General features: G+C 33.7%; 1 protein-coding gene and 1 long non-coding RNA gene across 2 annotated transcripts; both read right to left on the bottom strand.

The window, feature by feature from the left end:
- Positions 1 to 1,953: 1,953 nt before the first annotated feature.
- LOC148853946 (uncharacterized) lies at positions 1,954 to 10,120 on the bottom strand. Its single transcript, XM_088985900.1, has 5 exons — positions 9,844 to 10,120; positions 9,598 to 9,704; positions 9,095 to 9,227; positions 8,764 to 8,958; positions 1,954 to 2,445 (listed from the first exon to the last, which is right to left on the bottom strand). Exons 2-5 carry the CDS (start codon positions 9,609 to 9,611, stop codon positions 2,161 to 2,163), a joined length of 627 nt encoding a protein of 208 aa, XP_088842026.1. The 5' UTR covers positions 9,612 to 9,704; positions 9,844 to 10,120; the 3' UTR covers positions 1,954 to 2,160.
- A 385-nt stretch (positions 10,121 to 10,505) lies between these two features.
- LOC148853945 (uncharacterized) lies at positions 10,506 to 13,453 on the bottom strand. Its single transcript, XR_016113214.1, has 3 exons — positions 13,317 to 13,453; positions 10,878 to 10,974; positions 10,506 to 10,579 (listed from the first exon to the last, which is right to left on the bottom strand). It is a non-coding gene; the product is annotated as an uncharacterized LOC148853945 (long non-coding RNA).
- Positions 13,454 to 21,835: the final 8,382 nt, after the last annotated feature.

The raw sequence follows: 21,835 nt of genomic DNA, 5'->3' as shown, positions 1-21,835 counted from the left end.
TGGTCATAGATTCGGTCCAATTATAAAATACACGGAGCAACAGCCAACAGGGTGTTTAAATTTTAAAATAATTTTTTTTTTCCTGTAGCTTGTAAATCTGTAATCTTGGTGCACAACGTAGTGCTAACCAAGTTAATATTAATGGATTGAGATGTTGGCACTAGATAACAGTTAGCAAGCTCATACTCACCACAATGAGATTTAGAGAAGTAGAGAACCTAACGAGATTTACTGAGAACGAGAGAACATGAACTTCTTAGCAGTGTCGATTGAAATGTTAATTCAATCTCACGTAGCAATTATTGATGTCTTGATGGTTAGCTCATGGTGGTTAGGAGTGTCAACGGTATTTGAAAATTTAATTTTAAATTTGACATTTAACGAATCAAATTTGGATAATTCAAATATTTAATCCGTCGAATTTAAATATCCTATTCATACCAAATAGCTAATCGGATTCGAATTCGGATATGACCTTATTTAATTTGATAAATATCCGAATTCAACCGATTATTTAATTCTTATATATAATGTATAAAATTTTTAAATATTTTATATAATTTATATATATAATAATTAAATTATATAAATAATTTATATATTTATTAATTTTATAAAATAATTAATTAATTAAATTCGAATCAAATTAAATATTCAAATATTTAGTTGAATTCAAATTCAAATATTAATTTTTAATATCTATCCCATATCAAATCGAATTCGGATGGAAGCTCAACCACATTTCATGATATCCAACAAAAAAAGAAAATAGATAAAAGTTTGGGAGATGTTGGAGTTTGGGAGAAATAGATAAATGGACCACAAAACAAAGCATCCACAAGTCTAAAACAAGGAAACAGCAAAAAGGAAGACAACCGTACTGTTTATGTGATTCTGGCTAGAAAAATATTGTTGGAGATGTGTTCTAATCGCTCGTCGTCCATTTTGTGCAGCAGCAGTCTCTGTGATCGAACGAATGAGGAATCCTGTTCCAAGGCTTGAGTTTATCATTTTGCACAAAATGACAAAAGTGCCCCCTTTTCTCAGGTTGGAATGTCACACACAAGTTCCCAGGGAACGTATTTTTTGAGAGCGTTGATTTGTTACTCCCAAAAAATACATTCTTTGGGTGATGTTCTTACACGGGAATGGTTCGTTTCTTTTGTTTTTTTTCTCCTTTTGTCAAACATTTTCTGTTCTGAAGGAACACCGGGAACAGCAGAAACGCTCTCACAGAACGTTACCAAACACCACAAATGTGAGGAACGAAAATAGGTTTTATAAATCAGGGGGAGAAATTTCTAGTTTTCTACTTTCTATAGCCACTGTGGAACTCTGCCTCTACCCAGCAAGGAGCTCAAAACAGGACCTTAGAGCTTAATTTAGCTTTAATTCAGAAGCTTGTTCTGCTGGCTTTAGGAACCCAATACCATAGTAATGATGAAAAGGTGAATCCGGTTGCCACGGCCTAGTTCTTACACCATTGTCAGCAAAAACTCTCCACAAATTCCAGAAATCCATTAATGTTGAATTTGTCATCTTTGGAATATCACGCTTGCTTAGCTGTAAAAAATAAATATATCTGCTCCTTAGACACCATTAGTCACAAAGGAAAATACTAGGTAGAGGGCCCCAAACAAACAGGAAGCAGCATCTCACTTCAGCTTTTTCCTTTCGGACCCTTTGTACCAAGGAGGCTTCTTGCCTATTTCTATCTACCGGCCACCCCCCACCCTCGTCTAATCAGTTCATAATATCACGCATCTGTAAGATGAAACGCCTATTTTAGACAACAACAGAACCAGAGCAAAATTCCATTTGAATGTCTCAGACTGTTGTGTCGTGTCTACCAAGATGTAATCTTGCTGTAGCAACAAAAAGGCGTGCGTGGCAACAATATTGCCCCAAGAAAAAACCACAAGAAAGAACGAATGAAATAAAAAGGTGGAGAGGAGAACAAAAAAGATGTACAAGGTACTCATAATACTGGGGGGAAATATGTATATGATTTCCGGTTCAATACATTCTTCAACCTCACTCTCAGACATACCACCATTTTGCAGAATTTACAGGTAAACAAGACAAGAAATGAATCCCAGAAAGTTAAAAAATGAAACTAAAATCATTAAACCTCACAGCGTTCTCCTATACCTTCTAATATTAAGAGGCCAAAACAAGACCCTCCCTAGCAACATTGGTAACACGGAGAACCGCTTGTGCACTTAAAGGAGAGAGTTTTGACTGACAAAAGTGCTCCCAGGAACCAGTTTCTGAATTCTTAGATTCTGCATTATGTGAGGAGATGTGGGATTTCTCATATACAGATTGCAGTTCCAAAAGAAGAGTGCGAGCAGCCTCCCTGGATTCAGGAAGCTGGTCACTCAGTTGGGAAGCAGCTATCTGCATCAATTTATCAATCCCATAAGCATTGATTCCCTCCATTCCCTGCAAAAGTGTGTGGAAAGAGAAGGACAGCACTTAATTGAAAATAAATGAGCATTAGAGTAGACATTTAATTGAAAATAAATGAGCACTAGAATAGGTCTAGAGACAATTCGACAAAAGAATCAATATCCCACCAAATTTTGTTAAGCAACTGAGAGGCTTTTCTTTCTCTTTTTTCCCCCTTTTTTCATTTCTCCAGAGGTGTTACTTTTGGAGAAGCAACAGGAGTTTAAATGGTATTATATAGAAACTTACAAAATTTGGTGAAATTAGAAATCATGGCTGTCCAGAATGATTTGAATAAGGAACGAACCTTTTGGACACACAACAACCAAACTCTCGTTGAAATTTCATCCTAAGGAAAAACTACTTAATGGATTGGGGTCTATCAACTTGCAAACTTCAACATCACTAAAAGACCTAGAAAAGTGATAAAGACCAAATGGGAGGAAGAAGGGACAACTGAAAAAATGATGATATGCTTTGAACAACAATTCAGTAGAGAGAGGTTTTTTCTGTACTATTGTCTTACCAGTATTTCAAAAGGCACGTGAGGCTCATGGCATATGGCATGAGGCAAGGCTAAGGAAAGCGCCTCAGGCTCGGCCTTACCCCTGAGGCACATACCTAAAAGCACAAAAAAATATACCCATACATTGATATGCCTTCTGCCAAGAACAAGGGTGTTATACACTAAATGAAGACTATGAAGTATGATTGTCATTATAAGACCAATTCTAAGTTTTCGGGGGGGGGGGGGGGGGGGGGGGGGTGTGTGTGTGTGTGTAAGTTACCAATTTAGTTACTTGAGATCAGTTTGAGAAGAGCACAAATACAAATATGTTGAGTGCAAAACAACCTTGTGTATGGTATTTCTAAGCCTTGTATTTGCACTGTACATATGTATATTTACACTCTTCCAAAACTGAGCCTCAAGGTTTTTACATTAAGATATTTGCAATAGTCTTGAAGGATTTTGAAGATTCAAATAATTTTTTAAGCTCCCATTACTTTATAGTCCTTGTTTATATGATGTTATATTTATATATTTTTTATCTATGCATTCTTCTTATATAAAACAATAGTATATGTATCAATAGTTATTTTGTTCACTTCAGGTTCTTTAATCAAAGAAAAAAAGATCTAATGAAGCTTCACCTCACAAATTGGGAGATCTTAGTACCATGTCTCATGCCTCTGCCTTCCAAAACATTCTGAGCAAGGTCGGAATCACTGCACTAAGCATCATTCCCAACGTAATGCAAAGCTAAAAGGGAAAAAAATGAGAGACTATATTTTCATAGAAGAGTTCCATGACCATGGCTTCACCAGCATGCTCACATGATCATATCTTGGACTCCCATTAAAAGGTGGTGCCAATCACCAGGGGGAGTTCAGAAAGATATGTATAATTTCCTCAATTTTCTTGCCCACCCTCTGTGGAATCTTAAATACAAATAAATAGTTGACCAGGAGATTTGCCAAGGTAGATGTAATTAGTGTTATTCTACCACCCCCCCCCCCGGAAAGAGATATGTCCTTTTTTCCAAACAGCCAGCCTCTTAAAAAAACTTTCTAAAATTGGATTCCATAAACTATGATCCTTAGAGTTGGCTCCTAGAGGAGCCATAAAGACTGAGCATCCTACAATTTTTGCATAGGCGTTTAGCTCTCCTTCCTCTAAATCAACCCTCAATTGGATGTTGGGGTATTTTCCTTTACCACATAGTAATATTGATAGAGTTGCTAATTTAAAAACAAAAAAAATAAAAATAAAAAATTAAAAAACTCAGTCATGTTATTATTTCCATTTTGAATCACAACCACTGTATGCCCACAGTAGGCCTGTGCCAACTAATGAGCATCACTAGAGGAACACCAGGACATCGATCTTCTAAATTTCATCCACCAGATTGATCCAGCCTATCCTGCTTTTGTGAAGTTCACAGTACACCTAATGTCAGCTCAACCATTTGAGATTATATTGCCTTTAAGATCAAGAATCAGTTCCTTATTCACTATAGATAAAAGAAAAAGGCACTATGGTATCTATATATATAATATAAGGAGGAATAGAAAGAAGAAAGCCGGGAGGTGAAGGGTCCTCTCACCACAGTTCACACAGACCTGTGAGGAGGAAACCCAAACTCCTTATACTCTCTTGGTGTAAATTCCAATAAAAAAAGGCTTTTAATGTTTGGTAAAGTAGACAGAATGGATGGTCCACGTAAATTGAATGATTAATTTACAGTACAGTATGCAGGACAGTCTAATGATACACTTGCTTAACAAGGGGTGGGAAGAAATAATATATTTTGGGCTGTGTTGTAATGCTCTTGTTGGGGAGGGCTAAGAGTGTTTATCCCTCCCCTTTCTTCTTGTACTAAAATTCCATTTTTTTAATGAAATTGATTCTGTTATTGAGCAAAAAAAGTATAATGTTTTTTCTTATAATAATTATTAATTACGATACTAAATAGTAAGCATTAAATTAATAATTTCTATTTTATTTTTCCCATTGATTTTACTTCCTGTTGTGACATAATGACTCCATGCAAAACATTATATAAATGATTTGACTTTTGACCCAAAAATGATTTGGGCACACCACAAATTTGATATGAGCACACCACAGGTGATATAATTTGATAAGGCCACACCACATTTTGCATCCCATTATGTGCATGGGGTATTGATGAAACATGAAGAAGACTATTATTTGGGGTAGTGCTGCAAACAGATGATAGGTAGAGCCAATATTGATTCATTGATACTTGAAATTGAATAGGATCTTAACCATCAAATATATTCAACTAGAATTTGGTTTGCAATTGGATATTGAATAGTATAAAGAAGTTAAACTTAAAATGATTAAAATATTATATCTTATAAATAAAATGAATCAAAAATGGCTTTAATATTGTATTTCATGAGTAAAATGAATTGAAAATTACTTGTATGAAACTTAAATACAACATTCAAATCAACTTTTACAAATATATAAAATATAAGCTTTTAGTAAATATGAACATATATATTTAACAGAGTCCAATCAGATTGTATCAAATTGGATAGGCATGAAACCATATCTGGTCTAATTATAAATAGATTGAATATGGGCATATAACTTTAATCACTAAACATAAAAATATTAATCGTGTTTTAACTAAAAACAAGGCAGTGTGGACAACCTTGTTTTACTATATAGATATGTATTAATCCACAACTTTTTCAGCCATTAGGCTCATAATCTCATTAATAACTTTAATCACTAAAAATAAAAAATTTTTTGAAAACAAAAAGTGAAGAAATTATGCCAAACCAAACCCAAACCAAAGATGATTGAATTGGATTAAGGTTAAAGTTAGGCTCAGGGTTTAAATACCACCCGATTTGGGGTTAGGATTGACCATGACCTGATGTTAGGGAACTTGGACAGGCCCAACCTAAGCCCAAACCAATCCAACCTGAAATTTTACAATTTTACATGGGGCTGGGCTTAGATTTTTTGTCCTGAGCTGGGCCTAGGCCTAGCCCTTGGGTAATCCAAACCTAGCCTGAACCTAACAATCCTAGCCCAACCCAACCATAGTCCAGATCAAACCAACTCGACCGCATGCACACAGGTATGCAGTTGTCCACCTCAACAGTCCCTCTCTTTACCCTCTTTAACCCTCTAAAATTTGTGATTTATTTGATTTTTCATTATTTATTGCTTTCAAAAATTAATGTTCCACCTCAGTTACATGAGAAGTGTCTCTTGGATATCATCTTTCTTATCCAAGAATGTGCCAAAAAACTCTATTGGCCTCTTCTGCAACAAATACCTTACACCAGACAACGCAAGTGTCAGAGTTGTTGGTGGGTCCACTTCCATCTTTGATGAGGACTCAAACTCCAGAATCCAGGCTCTGACCACCAATAGAGAACTACAGTGCAATTGATCTCAGTAAAGAAAGAACCATGAAAAGAAGAACCTCGGTCATTTAGTGACAATCAGCTTATTGAGAAGGAAGAGGGAGGAAATTCAGAAACTTATTTGCTCAATAAGGATGATGTCTCTCATGAAGTTCATTAGTAAAGACATCTGGGCTTCAAATTCAAAATCAGAATATATTAGTTTAAGGGATGCATTTTTCTTAAGAATCAAACAATTGATTCCAATAATGATACTTTTAATTGGAGACTGAGTTTTGAGGAAAATTAAACATGGGAAATAAGTCGTTATTGTTGTTGTTGTTGTTTTAAATTTATGGAGAGGAGGAAAATAAATGCCATCTGGTGAAGTGGAAGTCAGTCTGCCAACCCAAAAATCAAGGAGGTATGGGCATTAGAAAATTAAAGGAAGTCAACACCGCTATGCTAGGAAAATAGCTCTGGAGGTTTAATGATCCTCCGAACAGTTTGTGGAGGCTAATTGTAGCCAAGTATGGGCCGGCAGTGAGAGATTGGGAGACTGGTAACTCTAGATCCTCATATGGTTGCTCAATCTGAAAGGCAGTTCAAAAAAAAATTGAACCACAGTTCTTAAAAGGAATAAAGTACGAGATTGGGAATGGTCAAAGAGTTCTATTCTGGAAGGATTTTTGGTGCGAAGATGGCACTCTCAAGGACAGATATTCTGATCCGTTTGAGATAACATTGGACAAGAATGCAATAGTGGCAGATTATTTGGAAATGCAGAATGGGGTCTGTGTGTGGAATCCTCAATTGCGTAAAAACCTGAATGATTGGGAGGTAAACTCTCTCCTAAGTTTTCTGCAGACTTTATACAATGTCAGATTGAATAGAGATTTGGAGGCCAAAAGAAAATGGAGATTTGAAAATTCAGGAATTTTCTCTGTCAAATCTTTCTATAACAGCTTGACAAGGGAGGAGTCTTCTGTTTTCCCGAACAAGAAGATTTGGAATGTCCCTTCAAAAGTGTCTTTTTTTTTTTTTGTGTAGCCAGTGGTGTTAGACAGAATTCAGACTAGAGAAAACCTAGTTAGAAGGGGCATTCAAGTGCAGGATGAAGGTGTGTCTTGTGCAATAAAAGCACAGAAACCTCTAATCACCTGCTGATCCACTGGGAGCTCACCCACTGGATTTGGGGGGAAATTCTGGAATTGCTCAGGGTTAAGGTGTGTTTTCCTTCTGATGTGAAGAGTTTTTTGCTTGCTTGGTGGCTAAAGGGTCTAAGTGAGGCTGGAAAAGTTGCTTGGAACACTGTTCCTGCAGCTGTGTTCTGGGCAGTTTGGCGTGAAAGGAATCAGAGAATCTTCGAAGGGCATCACATTTCAAAGGAGGAAGTTCTTAAAAATATTATGGGCATGCTGTATTCGTGGTTGGCTAATCACTCACTTTTTAAATCTAGATACACAGTTTCTTTCTTTGACAAAGAGTTTATTTCACCAAAGTCTGTTATTAAGGTGATTGTCCAAGAAATTCAAAACCACATGGTCATTAACTTAACCGATGAACATTATATACTCTATCTCAATCATTATCCACACACAACAGCAAGAAATCTGATGGAAGATCACATTCTTTCCACAAGAAGCACCAGGGAGTTGATATATAACAGACTTAAATACCTCCCTTATTATATATTGTAGAGGCTTCTCATACCCATATAAAGTCCTCATCAATCATACAGACTACCTCCATAGCCTGAATGAATACCCATTTAATGCCAAGTGGATGAAGTTGATCAAATCATATGAAATCAACTAAAAACACCAAGTTTTTTTATTAGTGTAATGTTCCTCCAAATATCCCGAGTTCATATATGAATCAAAGTAGGCCAACTTACAGCCATCAAGAGCCAGTAGGAAGTAATCAATAGCCTTTTTCTTTTCTTTTCTTTTCTTTTCTTTTTTTTGTTTGTTGGGGGTGTTTGTTTTTAATGCCTTCACAAATTAATTTTGATCATAGAAGAAATTCCAAATCTTTGCAAAATTATTGGAAGTGAGGAATACGTGCACAAGTTCAACACCTGAAGTCCACTTATGTGGATATCACACATAGTTTATGACTTTACAAAATAAAAGACTTTGCTAGGAGAAAATCAAGAAAAGGAAAGAAATGAACCACCTGAACTTTGAACTTCATTTTGAGGTCCAGAAGCGTGTTCTCATTTAGTATACACCTAGGACTGGAAATGATCATCTAGGGTTATGATTAATTAACTAAAACTTAGAAAAGAAAATGTTTTTATTTACTTTGAAAGAGAAAAGTTCATTTATCTGGGATAAATAAATAGAAAGAAAGAGAAAAAAACAATTCATAAGCTTGACCAATTGAGAAAATAAGGAAATAAGAAAAACTAGATCTTACCATCCGTGGAACACTTCGACAAAAGCACATCGATGCCTTTGCTCGTATTCGAGGATTCTTGTGCTTAAGATATGGCTGCAACTTTGGTAACAACAGAGAAGGGGAAACCCATGTGGTCATTGCTATCAAAGCTCTCTCAGCAGCCTCACAGACAAAGCGTTTATCTTGTGAAGATTTTAGAAGAAGTTGTACAAGCTGGACCCAGACGACACAAGTAGAGCAACAATAAGGAAACCAAAAAAATGAAAGAATGTATGAGGATGGGTATCATATGTTCATCATAAAACAAGACAATGAATTGATCCATTATGAATTAAAGATGAAAACTTACTAGAGGATCAACCAAATCAATTATTTGATCACAGTATGCATTGAAGATATCCTCGGCTGTCATGATTGCAGTTTTACAAACAGCACTTCTTGGATTTTTCAAGGATTTTACAACAAGTGAGATCACACTCTCCCTGATCATATAAGGACAAAGAATGAGAACTCTAAAATCGAGAATGAAAAAAGCTACCTAACTTGAACCACCAAAAGAAAGAGGGAAAAGGAACACTGGCCCCCACTCTCTTTGTTATGTGTCTACAGAAGGGTGTTCTGTGAATTAGTAAAATGACAGTAGAGTGTTTCAGTAATTGTGCAACCCTTTGAAATTTATAAGGTCTTCACCTGGACAAATGTCAAGAAGGGGGAGGTAAAGGGTTTTATCTGCTGATGCACCTAAGCTAGCATACCTTATAGTAAATAGCAATATCTAATGATTTAAAGAATATATTATTGAAAATGTTCTCTCAATCAAATTAAATTACTGGGTAAGAACCAAAAACCTACAAAATTTCAAGCATTGCTTCCTTGTGAAATATTGACAATCGGCGAACATTATTGAGAGCTTCACATACCAAAACCCAATCCTTGGATCCCAATCCTACTAAAAGTGTCTAAGAAACAAGAGAAACACATTAGATTAAATCTTACGTAGCAGGACAGCAGAAAGAAACTTTCAGCAGCAGCATCAAACATTTCAAGATTTTTGGGCCAAGCAACAAGGCATCAAAAGGGAAGCAGAGTAACCCATACCTTGAGACTTGCATCTACATCTTCTAGATCTGTGAGATTCTCAGATTCTATATACTCTATCTCTGAAGTTCCTACCTCTACTGCACCATTCACAGCTTCACCTTCATTTACCAGAGTTGTAGACAAAGAAGCAGGATTTTGCCTGTGCCAGTTGTCAAGATTTTCATTGGTGTTCTCAGCACAAAGCTTCGTAAATGAAATAAAAGGGTCTATGAGACAAGTCCATAAGAGGAAGAGATCTTGAAATTTGTGACGGAAAGTATTGGTTCATGGGCATCTGCGGAAATGGCTTCTTTGCATGTTTCTCTTTAAGCTTTCTTGGGTGGGAAAGTCTATTTTTAAGTGTAATTAGGGCTCCTTGTTTTAATCTTTTTCATTCTATTCTGATTTTTCTATTGGATTGGCTGGTTTTTCAATGTAAAGTCCTTTACTGTATTGATGGGAATGCCTATCTATCTGGATGTCTCATGTAATCTTTCTCTTATTTAAGTAAATTTACCATACTTTCTTCGAAAAAATAAACCAGTAAGGACAAGAAAGGTACACACAGGCCCAAAAGAAGGGAAGACAAATTCAAAGACATAAACCAAATAGCAGCTAAAGGCAAACAAAAGCCCCTAACCCCCCCCCCCACCAACATTACTCAAGAAATTAGCATCACTATACCAAGTTTAACAAGGCTCTCCTCTCCTTAGCAGAAAGATCCACAAGAGAGTTGGCCAATCTTGGAATCCACCTGAACAAGATGTTTATTTTAGATGCCGAAGACCTAAGATCCTTTATGAGATGCTAAAGGGGTCAAAAATCATACACAAATCCACTGCAAATATCAACCTCAAACCATGAACACTAGCTAAAAACTAAAGTCTAGTTGAATTCCCATAATGGGTTATAGCTCAAGTCAAAATCAATTGGTCTTTACAGCTGTTGTGTAACCAAACTGAAATAAAGATAGGTTGGTTGACTTACTTCAAAGATTAGATCAAATAAAAATACAACCAAACCAGGATGATAGAAGGGTACTGGACTCTGACCAATGGCTCGTTCACTCTCAAGCCTATCCATAGTTGTCAAGGCATCGACCTCCCTCCCTCTCTTGTTTCTATCAGGGCATCCTGGCTGTCACCAACACTATAAGGCATTGGACTCCACATTAGTGTTAATTACAATCATTGGCATATCATGTTCGTCCTAATATCAAAAACTTATGTGACCATAGTCATACATATGAAGGTATTAACTAGAAAAGTGCACTTTTTCACTGTAAAGGGGCCACTACTTGGTGTAATGGTAAAATCACAGGCTGTGTTCAAGTCTGAGAGCAACCGCTTTTTGCAAAAAAAAAAAAAAAATGCTAGGTTAGGTCTGTATCCAGTCTACCCTTCCCAAGACCCAGATGGCATACAAAAAATTAACCGGATGACCCAGATTACAAGAAATTAAAAACCAGATTATAGTACTCATATACATACAAAAATTGAACCAAATTACAAGAAATTAAAAAATAAAAAAATAAAAAAAAAAACAAGCAAACAAACAATATTGTATTGCAAATTGAGTAGCATCTTTAGATCTACAAACTAATATTTCTGATAAGTTAGGATGGAGAAGCCCAATAATCGACAAAGTTATAAATTTGGTAACACAGTTAACGTTTTGGGGTATTAAGTCCTTAGTATTAGCTAACCATGCAGCTTTGCCAATGTAAGCTTGTCTTACACTGCCAATCCAAAGCTTGGCTAAAGGAGGAAGATTGTCTTCAATTGGCGGCTAGCACTAAAACTTCTGCAAAATTCTTATGTATGGTTGTAAATTGATTGAATTAGTCCAATTCAAATTCAAATCCTATTTGTAAGTCAGTTTTGGATATCCATTTGGCCATATTCAGATCTAATTGGATTTGAACATATAATCCATTTAATAATCAAATCAAATTTGGATACTACTATTTGATTCAATCCATTATGATCAATCCAATGCTATTAGATAAAATATCGTTTTTTAGTATTAAAATTCTCTAGAATTAGAATTACATTGGATTTGGAGCTTAGGTAAAGTTTTTTTTTCCATTTATGGTATAGATTTTGTGTTTATATTTATTTTATATAATTTACTTACATTTCAATCAAATTGAACTCAATTCAATTCAGATATTCGGAAATATAAACGAATATATTCAAGTCTATGTTGTGCATATCCGTCAAATAAGGTCATTACCCAATCTTGTCATGCCATTCTTTAACATACTTTTCTACACAAACTTTGCCGCTCTCATACATGAAGTCTTGAACCTGTGTTCTCACACTTGAGTCACTGGACAGCCCGAGATGTACATATCCAACAGATATTGGATCAAATTCAGATCTCGGGTTCTTATTAGATTGGATTCAAATATACCCTTGTCTTGTTGTCCAAATTCAATCGAATCTACTTGCAGACCTACTCTTATAAACATAGATCTTAAATCATCATTCTGTGCCCATGCGAGGGCATTCCCCAAAAGGGATGTGCTACACCTTAACCCAAGTGTGTTGAGGAATGACAATAGTTGCCCATCATTTAACAATGGATATGACATTAAACAACAAAGAATGGCATGACAAGATTCATCTAGCTAACCCCATACAGATTGGACAAGACATAGATGATGATGAACATTAGCCACCCATGCAATATTGTTGTTGCCTTGTTGGTACTTGGTAACATTTTTTAGCCTATTAACCACAATATATATATATATATAGGTTAGAACAAATTATCACTTCATTAAATTTTTAGATGCATCATGCATCGGTTATCAGTAAAAAGATTAACATATTTCAAAAGACGGGTTTATATGCACCAGCCAAACAAAGCAAAGCAATGCCTAGTGGAACACATCCATGATTCATATTCATGTCATCGATCCCTTGTAGCAATGCCAAATCTGAAACTTAAATTTGCAGCAGAACTACAACGAGATGCGGATGACCACAATACAACAAGAACGATATCAACAGGGTAGTTAATCACACAATTTGTGTAAGAGAATTTGAGACAGCCATATATGATATAGCCCAACTAATCAACATAAACAAGTAGCCCTATGTGCCTTTAGTAACGAAAAAAATTATAAAACAAACGCACTAAAACCACCAAAAGACAAAACAAACTCGATAATGCAGAAAACAACAGAGATCTACATGATGAAAAAACCGTAGCCAAACAAGCGTCGGCATTCCCAAATAAAAACAAAAGGCAAAATATAACGTGGCAAATCTAAAACTGAAAGAGCAACAAGATCACGTCGTTTACTTATCCAACAGATCTAATTCTTCTAAAGCAGTTTCAACACAAATTCTACCATTTCCTCAACAGATTTAATATCCAAGTAGTGAGAAATATAAGCTCAATTAGGGCAAACTAAAAACCATCAACAGGTAATTCGAGAAAGGTATAATACGGATATAGAGAAAGAGATATAAACGAGTTACCGGAACAGATGAAGCGAGGCGACAGAGAACCGGAGATGTGGATGCAAATATTTTCAGAGAATCAAAGAGGGATCATCACTTAAGTAGCATCACTGAATCTGAGCAGACTTCAGGGAATTAGGGAATTTAATATGGAGAGAGAGAGAGAGAGAGAGAGAGAGAGAGAGAGAGAGAGAGAGTGTGTGTGCGCGCCTGCGTCTGTATCAATCTCTTGTGTGATTGTTAATAATTTTACTTTGTAACCGGCGAAGCGCGCAGTTGTGCTTGACGTATCTTTTGATTGCCAGACTTTAGCCGGCTGGCACGGAAATTCGCATGTGACCGCCGAGCACAGTAATAAATTTTTTCGTGTTTATTTCTTTTTTTAGGGCAATTTGGTGAAACCTGCCTGAAGTTTTTGATCGGTGTTGAAATCCCTCCTAAAATGTGATAATTGCAATCACCCCTCATTTACAAAAGGCGCGAAAATGTCTAAAATACCGAAGCTGATTTTATAAAAAAAAATAAAAACACAATATAAAGTTACGAACTTCATGAACAAAGTTTAAAGTTGTTAATGATCGATACTAAAGACAAATTTAAAAAATAAAGCGATTTATATAAAGATAAATTTGAAATTTTAAAAAATAAACATATTGAACAAACTTCAAAAGTAAATTCAGCAATGGTAATTGGTGGAAGGTTTCAGTAATTTATCCTTTTAATTAATCCTTGCAATCAATTAACATATTCGGATTTTTTCTTTTGTCCGATTATTTGGCATTGGGGGATTTCTCTGTCTCCATGGCCCTAGATTCTGGCAATCAGTAACTATATTCCAATAGTCCAGTCAATACGGTGCAGTCAACCCTCGCGAAAGCAGATCTAGTAGGACAGTTGAACCGAAATGGAATATGCTGGATTGTTGGTTAAAGAGCATTTGGTGAAAAAGGAATTCACATCTGCGTCTCACAACGTACCTGCAACACATTTTCACCGTGTATTAAAAATATCTCTTCATGATATATCAAAGTAAATGGTATCATCATCGAGAGATGTTTTCGATATACAACGGAAACGTGATGTGGGGCGCCCCCTTCTGAACTCGATAAAAAGAATTGATGGGGGCATGGGTTTGTGTGGGTATTAATAATTTAATAATATAGAGTTTTTAATTACCAAAAAATAAATAATATGGTGCCAGTCTTGGTAGTTAAATCAGTAGGTCACCAACTGGCCATGAGTGGCCTGCTGAAGAGTTATGGGATCCACTGTTACATCTTTGTCTGAGGAGTACTTGCCCAACAAACGTTAAAATCCAATATGGGCTGAGCTGGGTTGGGGCCTCACGCATACGATATTCGATGGGAAAAACTCTATGATGCCAGAAATATATGATATCGCAAAGAGTTTGGCCCTTCACAACCCCTGATGGATGATATTAGGAATGGCAGTGGGGTGGGTTTGGAGGATTATATTTTTCGTCCCTGATTTCGATTTTGAAATTAATCCTATCCCTATTAGGGGTGTAAACGGATTGAATTCGAATTGGATCCGGAAATATTCGAATTCGAATCTGATTACAAAATCCGATATCTAAATTCGATTCAATATCCGACAGATATTGAAAATTAATATTCGAATTCGAATCCGATTAAATGCTTTTAGTAAATATGTACATACATTGCATGTGAAATTTTTAAATTATTATTATTATTATTATTATTATTATTATTATTATTATTATTAAATTTTGTTTTTCATTGCTATCACAAATAAAAATATTTTTTATTTTAACAAATGTTTTTATTTAATATGATGGATATATAACATTAGAAATGTTCCAAAATGTTTTATTTCAGTTATGATATCATGAGTTTCATTGAAAAGTTGGATTGTTGACCCACCATCTAGATAAGAAAATAGATTAATTTGCGTTAGGATTAGTTTTAAATTATATATTTCATCTACATTATATAAATAATTTTTATCTATTACACTTAATTTTTGCTTGACATAATTAATTTGTTTTGTATCATATATTTTAATTTTTTATTATTTAATTATGATATTATTTATTAACCAATTTGACCCTAAATGGTTAAATTGCTTACCCACCACCAAGAGGGAAGAAAATGGTTTTATTTTCAACCTACTTTTCAAAATATTTATATTTATACTATTAAAATTAACGTTGTGGATTTAATTAATAGAATTTAATGATGAGAAAAGTATATCTTAAATATAGGATTTAATGAGAGAATGCACATTAGATATGGGATTTAATGAGAGAATAGGAAAATAGTTTTATTTCCAATTGGTCTTGAATTTTATATTCCATTTTCATCATTAATAAAAATATTTCTTATTTATCATACTTATTATTATTTAATATATATATATATATATATATATATATGTTATAACTATTCCCTTTTTTTTAATTTCTACATATTTTGCACTTTATCTATTCTTTTATTTTATTATTTAATTGTGGCAACATGGATTGACCCATTTGACCCAAAATGGTTTAACTTTTTACCACCACCTAGATGAAAACACTATTTTTTTCTAGGTAGATTTTAAAGTATAAGTTTTTATGTTATTGTAATTATTAATTTATTATGTATGGATTTGATTAATAGAATTTAATGATGACAAGAAACAAAAAATGACTTAAATACATGATTCAATGAAGATGAATGCAAGTTAATATCTTAAATGTTGAGATTTAATGAGAGAGGATTGAATGCATCTATTATCTTAAATTTACCTATTTTCAACTCATTTAGTATCAATAACCGATTACCTTATAAATATTTATTATTTATCATACTCATTATTGTTTAATATGCCGAATATATAATGTTAAAAATGTTCCCTTTTTTAATTTCTATATATTTTTTGCATTTTATCTATTTTTGAATTTTATTATTTAATTGTGGCAACATGGATTGGCTCATTTGATCCAAAATGGTTTAATTTTTTACCACAACCTAGATGAAAACACTATTTTTGTAGGTAGATTTTAAAAGTATATGTTTTTATGTTATTGAAATTATTAATTTATTATGTATGGATCTAATTAATAGAATTTAATGATGATAAGAAACAAAAATGCCTTAAATATATGATTCAATGAAGATGAATGCAAGTTAATTCCTTAAATATTGAGATTTAATGAGAGAGAATTAAATGCATTGATTATCTTAAAATTACCCATTTTTCAACTCATTTAATATCAATAACTGATTACCCTATTTGCCCTCATTTTTTATCAATAAATTTAAATATAGAGGGATCAATTTTGTCCTTAGAAAATTCTAGGAATATTTTTGAGACCATTTGTGCTTTTTAAAGTAGTATAGATATATATAGTAATATATATTATATATTATGTATTATATATTATATTTTTACTTTTTACTTTTTAAAATCGAAATAAACCCACCTTCATTTGACTTTTTGAGTTTCCCCCCTTTCCCCTTCTTCGATACCTAAAGGTTAATACCAAAACTAAAACCTTTGCTTTCCTCTTGTTCATCTTCCTCCCCAGTTCCCCTTGTTTTCATCCGGCGTCGGTTGTCATCTTCCGTCATTTGATGTCGGTGTTGGTTGACATACGTCCTCAAACGGCCTCTTCCCCTCCCTTCTCTATTACAGCCACGCTAGAAGGCCCATAGTTGAGAATTGTTTCTCTCTCTCTCTCTCTCTCTCTCTCTCTCTCTCTCTCTCTCTCTCTCTCTCTCTCTCTCTCTCTCTCTCTCTCTCTCTCTCTCTCTCTCTCTCTCTCTCATGTCATCTCCTTCGCCACTTTGCGCCAACCGCCAAGCGGCAATGCCAGTCGCCGGTAAACACTAAGCCACCAAAGCCATGCACCAACTATTCCCTCTTCGGCAACACCTATCATCTCCGCCACCTCTCACTTCAAGTTCAAGTAACAACAACCAATCCAACACCAACAAATCGACCACCACTTCAATGCTCTTTGTACAAGTTCGACTTCATGCCTTTAGTTTGTTTAAGTTCCGACACCAACAAATCGACCACCACTTCAGTGTTCATTGTACAAGTTCGACTTCATGGCTTTAACTTGTTTAAGTTTTTTTTTTGCATAAATATTATTTATAGTTTTTTTTCCGTAAATATACAGGCCATTAGACTTCAGCTTGTATTTTCATTTTAGCTTGTTCATTTATGGTGTATTTTTTCTTTTTCTTTTTAGATTGTTACTGAATGAGTGAATGAATGTTGATTAATAGTTTAGTTTGTTGTATTTTCATTTCAACTTGTTTTAGTTTTTTTTTTCATAAATATTGGTGTGTTTGTTCATTTATAGTGTATTTTTCATTTGTTTTTGTATTGTTACTAAATGAATGTTGATTAATAGTTTAGTTTGTTGTATTTTCATTTCAGTTTGTTGTAGGTATTTTTTATCTTTATTTTGCATAAATAATAGCGTGTTTGTTCATTTATAGTGTTTTTTTGGATTTTTACTAAGTGAATGTTGATTAATCGTTTAGTTTGTTATGTTTTCATTTCAGCTTGTTTTAGTTTTTTTTAGCACAAATATTAGTGTATTTGTTCATTTATAGTGTATTTTTTCTTTTTTTTTTTTATTGCTACCAGATGAATGTTGATTAATAGTTGTTTGTTGTATTTTCATTTCAGCTTGTTTTAGTAAATTTTGTATCTTTTTTTTTTCATAAATATTAGTGTGTTTGTTCATTTTTATCTCCAAGAACATGTCAAAAAACTAACCTAAGTATGTAGTTTACTCTATCAATTTTTATGTAATTTTGTAATTGGTATCTCTATTTGATGAATGTGAAAATTTTCTAATTCTTTCATTCTCATTTATATTGGTTCAATTCTCATTTTTACCCAAGATGAAATTCTAAAACGGACAAGAATGAGTAAAAAATAGGCAAAATGATAAAACATTGCTATGAACCAAACAATTTTTTCCTATAAATGAATTATTTTTAGACTAACAAATGTCCTATGTTGCTCATTTTCATTCTTAAAAAAAAAAAATTGTGCCGGTATTCACAAGCATCCAACCTAGGTCTCCAACAATCAATGTTTACCAGTTGGCATAGATGTACTTTCATAAAAATGCTTTTATAAAAGTGCTTTCGTAAATGTGCTTTCATAAAATTACTTACACGAAAGTACTTTTACAAAAGTACTTTCTTAAAAGCACTTTCATAAAAGTACTTTTGTAAAAGTTCATTTATAAAAGTGTTTTCATAAAAGTATTTTCTTAAAAGTAGTTCCATAGAAGTGCTTTGATACGATTAATTTTGTAAAAGTGCTTTTATAAAACTACTTTCTAAAAGTGGCTTTTGTAAAAGTACTTCCATAAAAGTGCTTTTATAAAAGTACTTTCAAAAAAGGCTTTAGTGATTTCATAAAAGTGTTGTTATAAAAGCACTCTCATAAAAGTGCTTTTATATAAGTGTTTTCATGTAAAAGTACTCTTATAAAAATGTTTTTGTGAATGTACTTTTGTAAAAATGCTTTTGCAAAAGTAAACATCTACGACAACAATTTTGTAGGTAGAGTTTCCTAAAATAATGAAATGAGCAAGATGGGGCATGATTATTTTTCATGCTACAGGCTATTCAAATTTTGTGTTATGGACTTGATTTTTCATTCTAAAAAGAATGTGTTCCTTGGCAGTCATTTTGTAACCCCGTTCGCTTTTCAGTAGATTATTTACCCAGGTAAATGTAGTACTTGAGAAGCACTTACCCGGGCAAGTGAATTTACCCATGTTCTTTTATTTCTCATGTAAATAAGGTAATGACCATTTTATCCATAAAAATCCATTATTAAAGGGGGCATTTTTGTCCAATTCAAGTTTTGACAACTTTCCCTCTAGGTGGAAAAGTTATTTGCCCATATACCCAAGAAATTAAATTATCCCTGGTCTCCACATAAATCTGAAAAAAAGAACATGGGATTCTTGATCAATGGGAACCAAAATCCCATTGACCAACTTTCCCCCCTCTCAAAATCTGAAAAAAGAACACCCCTAAGAGAATGAAGCCCATAGTAGTGAACCAAACATGGCCTAAATTTGCAAGCAAGTTTTTATAATTCAGACTCTCACTTGCTCTTGATGCAAAGTTGCAAATCATCGATATCTGCCCCAAGAGGCCAAGACTCTACAAGCACTGTAGCTAATAAAAGATATAGCTGGTGTCCCAATACTCTGCAGACAAGTTCCTCATTTTGACAGTCCTTTTATCTTCATTAGTTCATCTAATATAGTTCAAATTCAATGCAGGAATTCATGTAGAAAAAGTGGCTGAGACGATTGGATTACATGCTGATTTGGATTACAAGTGAACCCTTCAATGATTTAGCATAAATAAAACTTGAATATGCCCCAATGCCTATTTATTTATTAAAGTTTTATGAAATGATTACAAAATGAGAACATTCATTTTTATGCCAAACATCTAGTGAGAGTTGTACAAGAATCAAGGGTGACTGTCCTTTGTACATACAGCTAATATTCACGTTTTTAGATTAGAGGAATTGAACAAATTACATAAACTATAAGTCTATAACTTATTAGAACATTCAATAAAATAAAAATGAAAAAAGTGTATAAATTTAAATCAATTTATTTTAATATGTAAATTGGTTTTGATGGGGGAAGGTTTTTTCTTTTTTCTTTTTTTTTTTGAGTGGAAGGTTATTACACAAAATAGATAAATAAATAAATAAATAAACTGAACTGCAATTAACCGGTCCACCGGTCATCGATTTAGTTTCGGTTTGAATTATTAAAAAACCGACCAAGTCAGTTTGGTTACGTGAGCTCCCCTACCTATCCCCCACTAATATTTCAATTGCATGATCAAACCAATTAAGCTACAACCAAACGGGTTTTAACTAGATTATATATTCCCTATTTTATATCGTGGGTTGATTTAATGAGTCTCAAGGCATTGTCATCTCATCAATTAACAACGATACAACATAAGTGGCTCATCCCACCTTGATTCTAATATCGTGGCCCAACCAATTCCATGCAGGCTACAAACCAATTGAATCGAAAATGGACTAGCTGTTATGTCATGGATTTTAAGGAGATTTATATTATACATTTGGTAAATACGATGATGTACTATTGTTTTTATATAAGTGGTTAAAGTTAAAGACTTGTGAGCTTTGTTTTTTGCAATGAATTGTTGAGGAGGCTGCAAGTTCCTTAGTGGTCGAAATTGATGTTGGGTCTATTGTTATACTTTCAAATATTTTATTGTTGAAATCATCTGTGCACTAAGCTTGTGGTTGTTGTGAAATAAAACGGTAGGGAAGTCTGTACAATCTTGTATAGGTTTTTTGATCATTTTCAACGTAGTCCATAAATTTCAAACTTGGACCTAGGTGTTGTGTTTAAGATAAGATTGGGCTGAGGCCAACATCAGGCCCAAACCCTCTCACATTCACTAGTGCAATAACATGTGTTGTGTATGTGTGCAAGTAAATATTAACCCATATATGATATATTATTTAGATTTAACTTTTACATAAAATGAATGAGTATGACATAAATGTGAATGCTACCATGGATGAGTGAAAAACTAAAAAGGATATGATGATAAATGAAGTCATTCATAGGAGCCTAGGAGTTGTTTCGATAATTTGTGAAATGAGAGAAATTAGACTAAAATGATTCAGTCACATGCATAAAATACCACCAACAACACTAATTAGAAAAAATGATTTGTTACAAGTTAAAAAAAAAACGTTTAAAATGGCTAGGGCCAGGTAGAGAAACAAGGACTTAGGTATAAGTAGTAAGAAATGATTCATTCAAACACTAATAAATTTAATAATGGATATGTATTAACTAAAATGGAATGGTGAATCAGGATTCATGTAGCTTACCCCATATAGTTGGGGTAAGGAATGGATGATGATGATAATGACCTTCACTGAAACCAAGGAAACTATCTACTCTCTCTCTCTCTCTCTTATATGTTACTTTATATTATATTTTCTATTTTATATAGAATTATTATAAAATGACACTTATAATAATATAATAATTTATAGGGGTCGACTATGATCCTTAAAAGACATGATATCGGAAAAAGTTAAAACCAATCAATCATATTATAAAACTATAACCAATCATGTGGATTTTCATCAAAATTCACAAATTGTTGTGATCGATCCAAAGCCTTTCTGATATGATGTCTTTCCCAACATCATAAATTTAATATGAATATATAAAATGATATATTTAATATTTTATACATATAGGTAGGATTGGCAATCTCGACCCAACCCACATGACCCACACATAGGGGTGCAAACGGATCAGATCATGATCCAATGTAATCTTATTTGGTCGAATTTGGATAATCTCTTATCATATATTCGGATCGGATAATAGGATTCGATCATAAAATTGGATTAGATTCAGATCACCCCTATCCGATCTGATATATATTATATCTATACTACTTCAAAAAGTACAAAAAGCCTCAAGAATATTTGTGAAATTTTGTGAT

This window comes from Nelumbo lutea, chromosome 4 (genome assembly GCF_056320005.1).
Source record: "Nelumbo lutea isolate HS-2025 chromosome 4, American lotus-T2T, whole genome shotgun sequence".
In the NCBI taxonomy this organism is placed as follows: Eukaryota; Viridiplantae; Streptophyta; class Magnoliopsida; order Proteales; family Nelumbonaceae; genus Nelumbo; species Nelumbo lutea.
The sequence above is the reverse complement of the archived record's forward strand: the minus strand, read 5'-3'. Positions and strand labels throughout refer to the sequence as shown.

Excerpts from the sequence above, each read along its gene's own strand:
- LOC148853946 (XM_088985900.1), bottom strand. Across the intron at positions 8,959-9,094 it reads TTGATTTGGTTGATCCTCTA|CTTGTACAACTTCTTCTAAA; the intron begins GTAAGTTTTCAT and ends GTCTGGGTCCAG. Across the intron at positions 2,446-8,763 it reads GTCGAAGTGTTCCACGGATG|GGAATGGAGGGAATCAATGC; the intron begins GTAAGATCTAGT and ends ACACTTTTGCAG.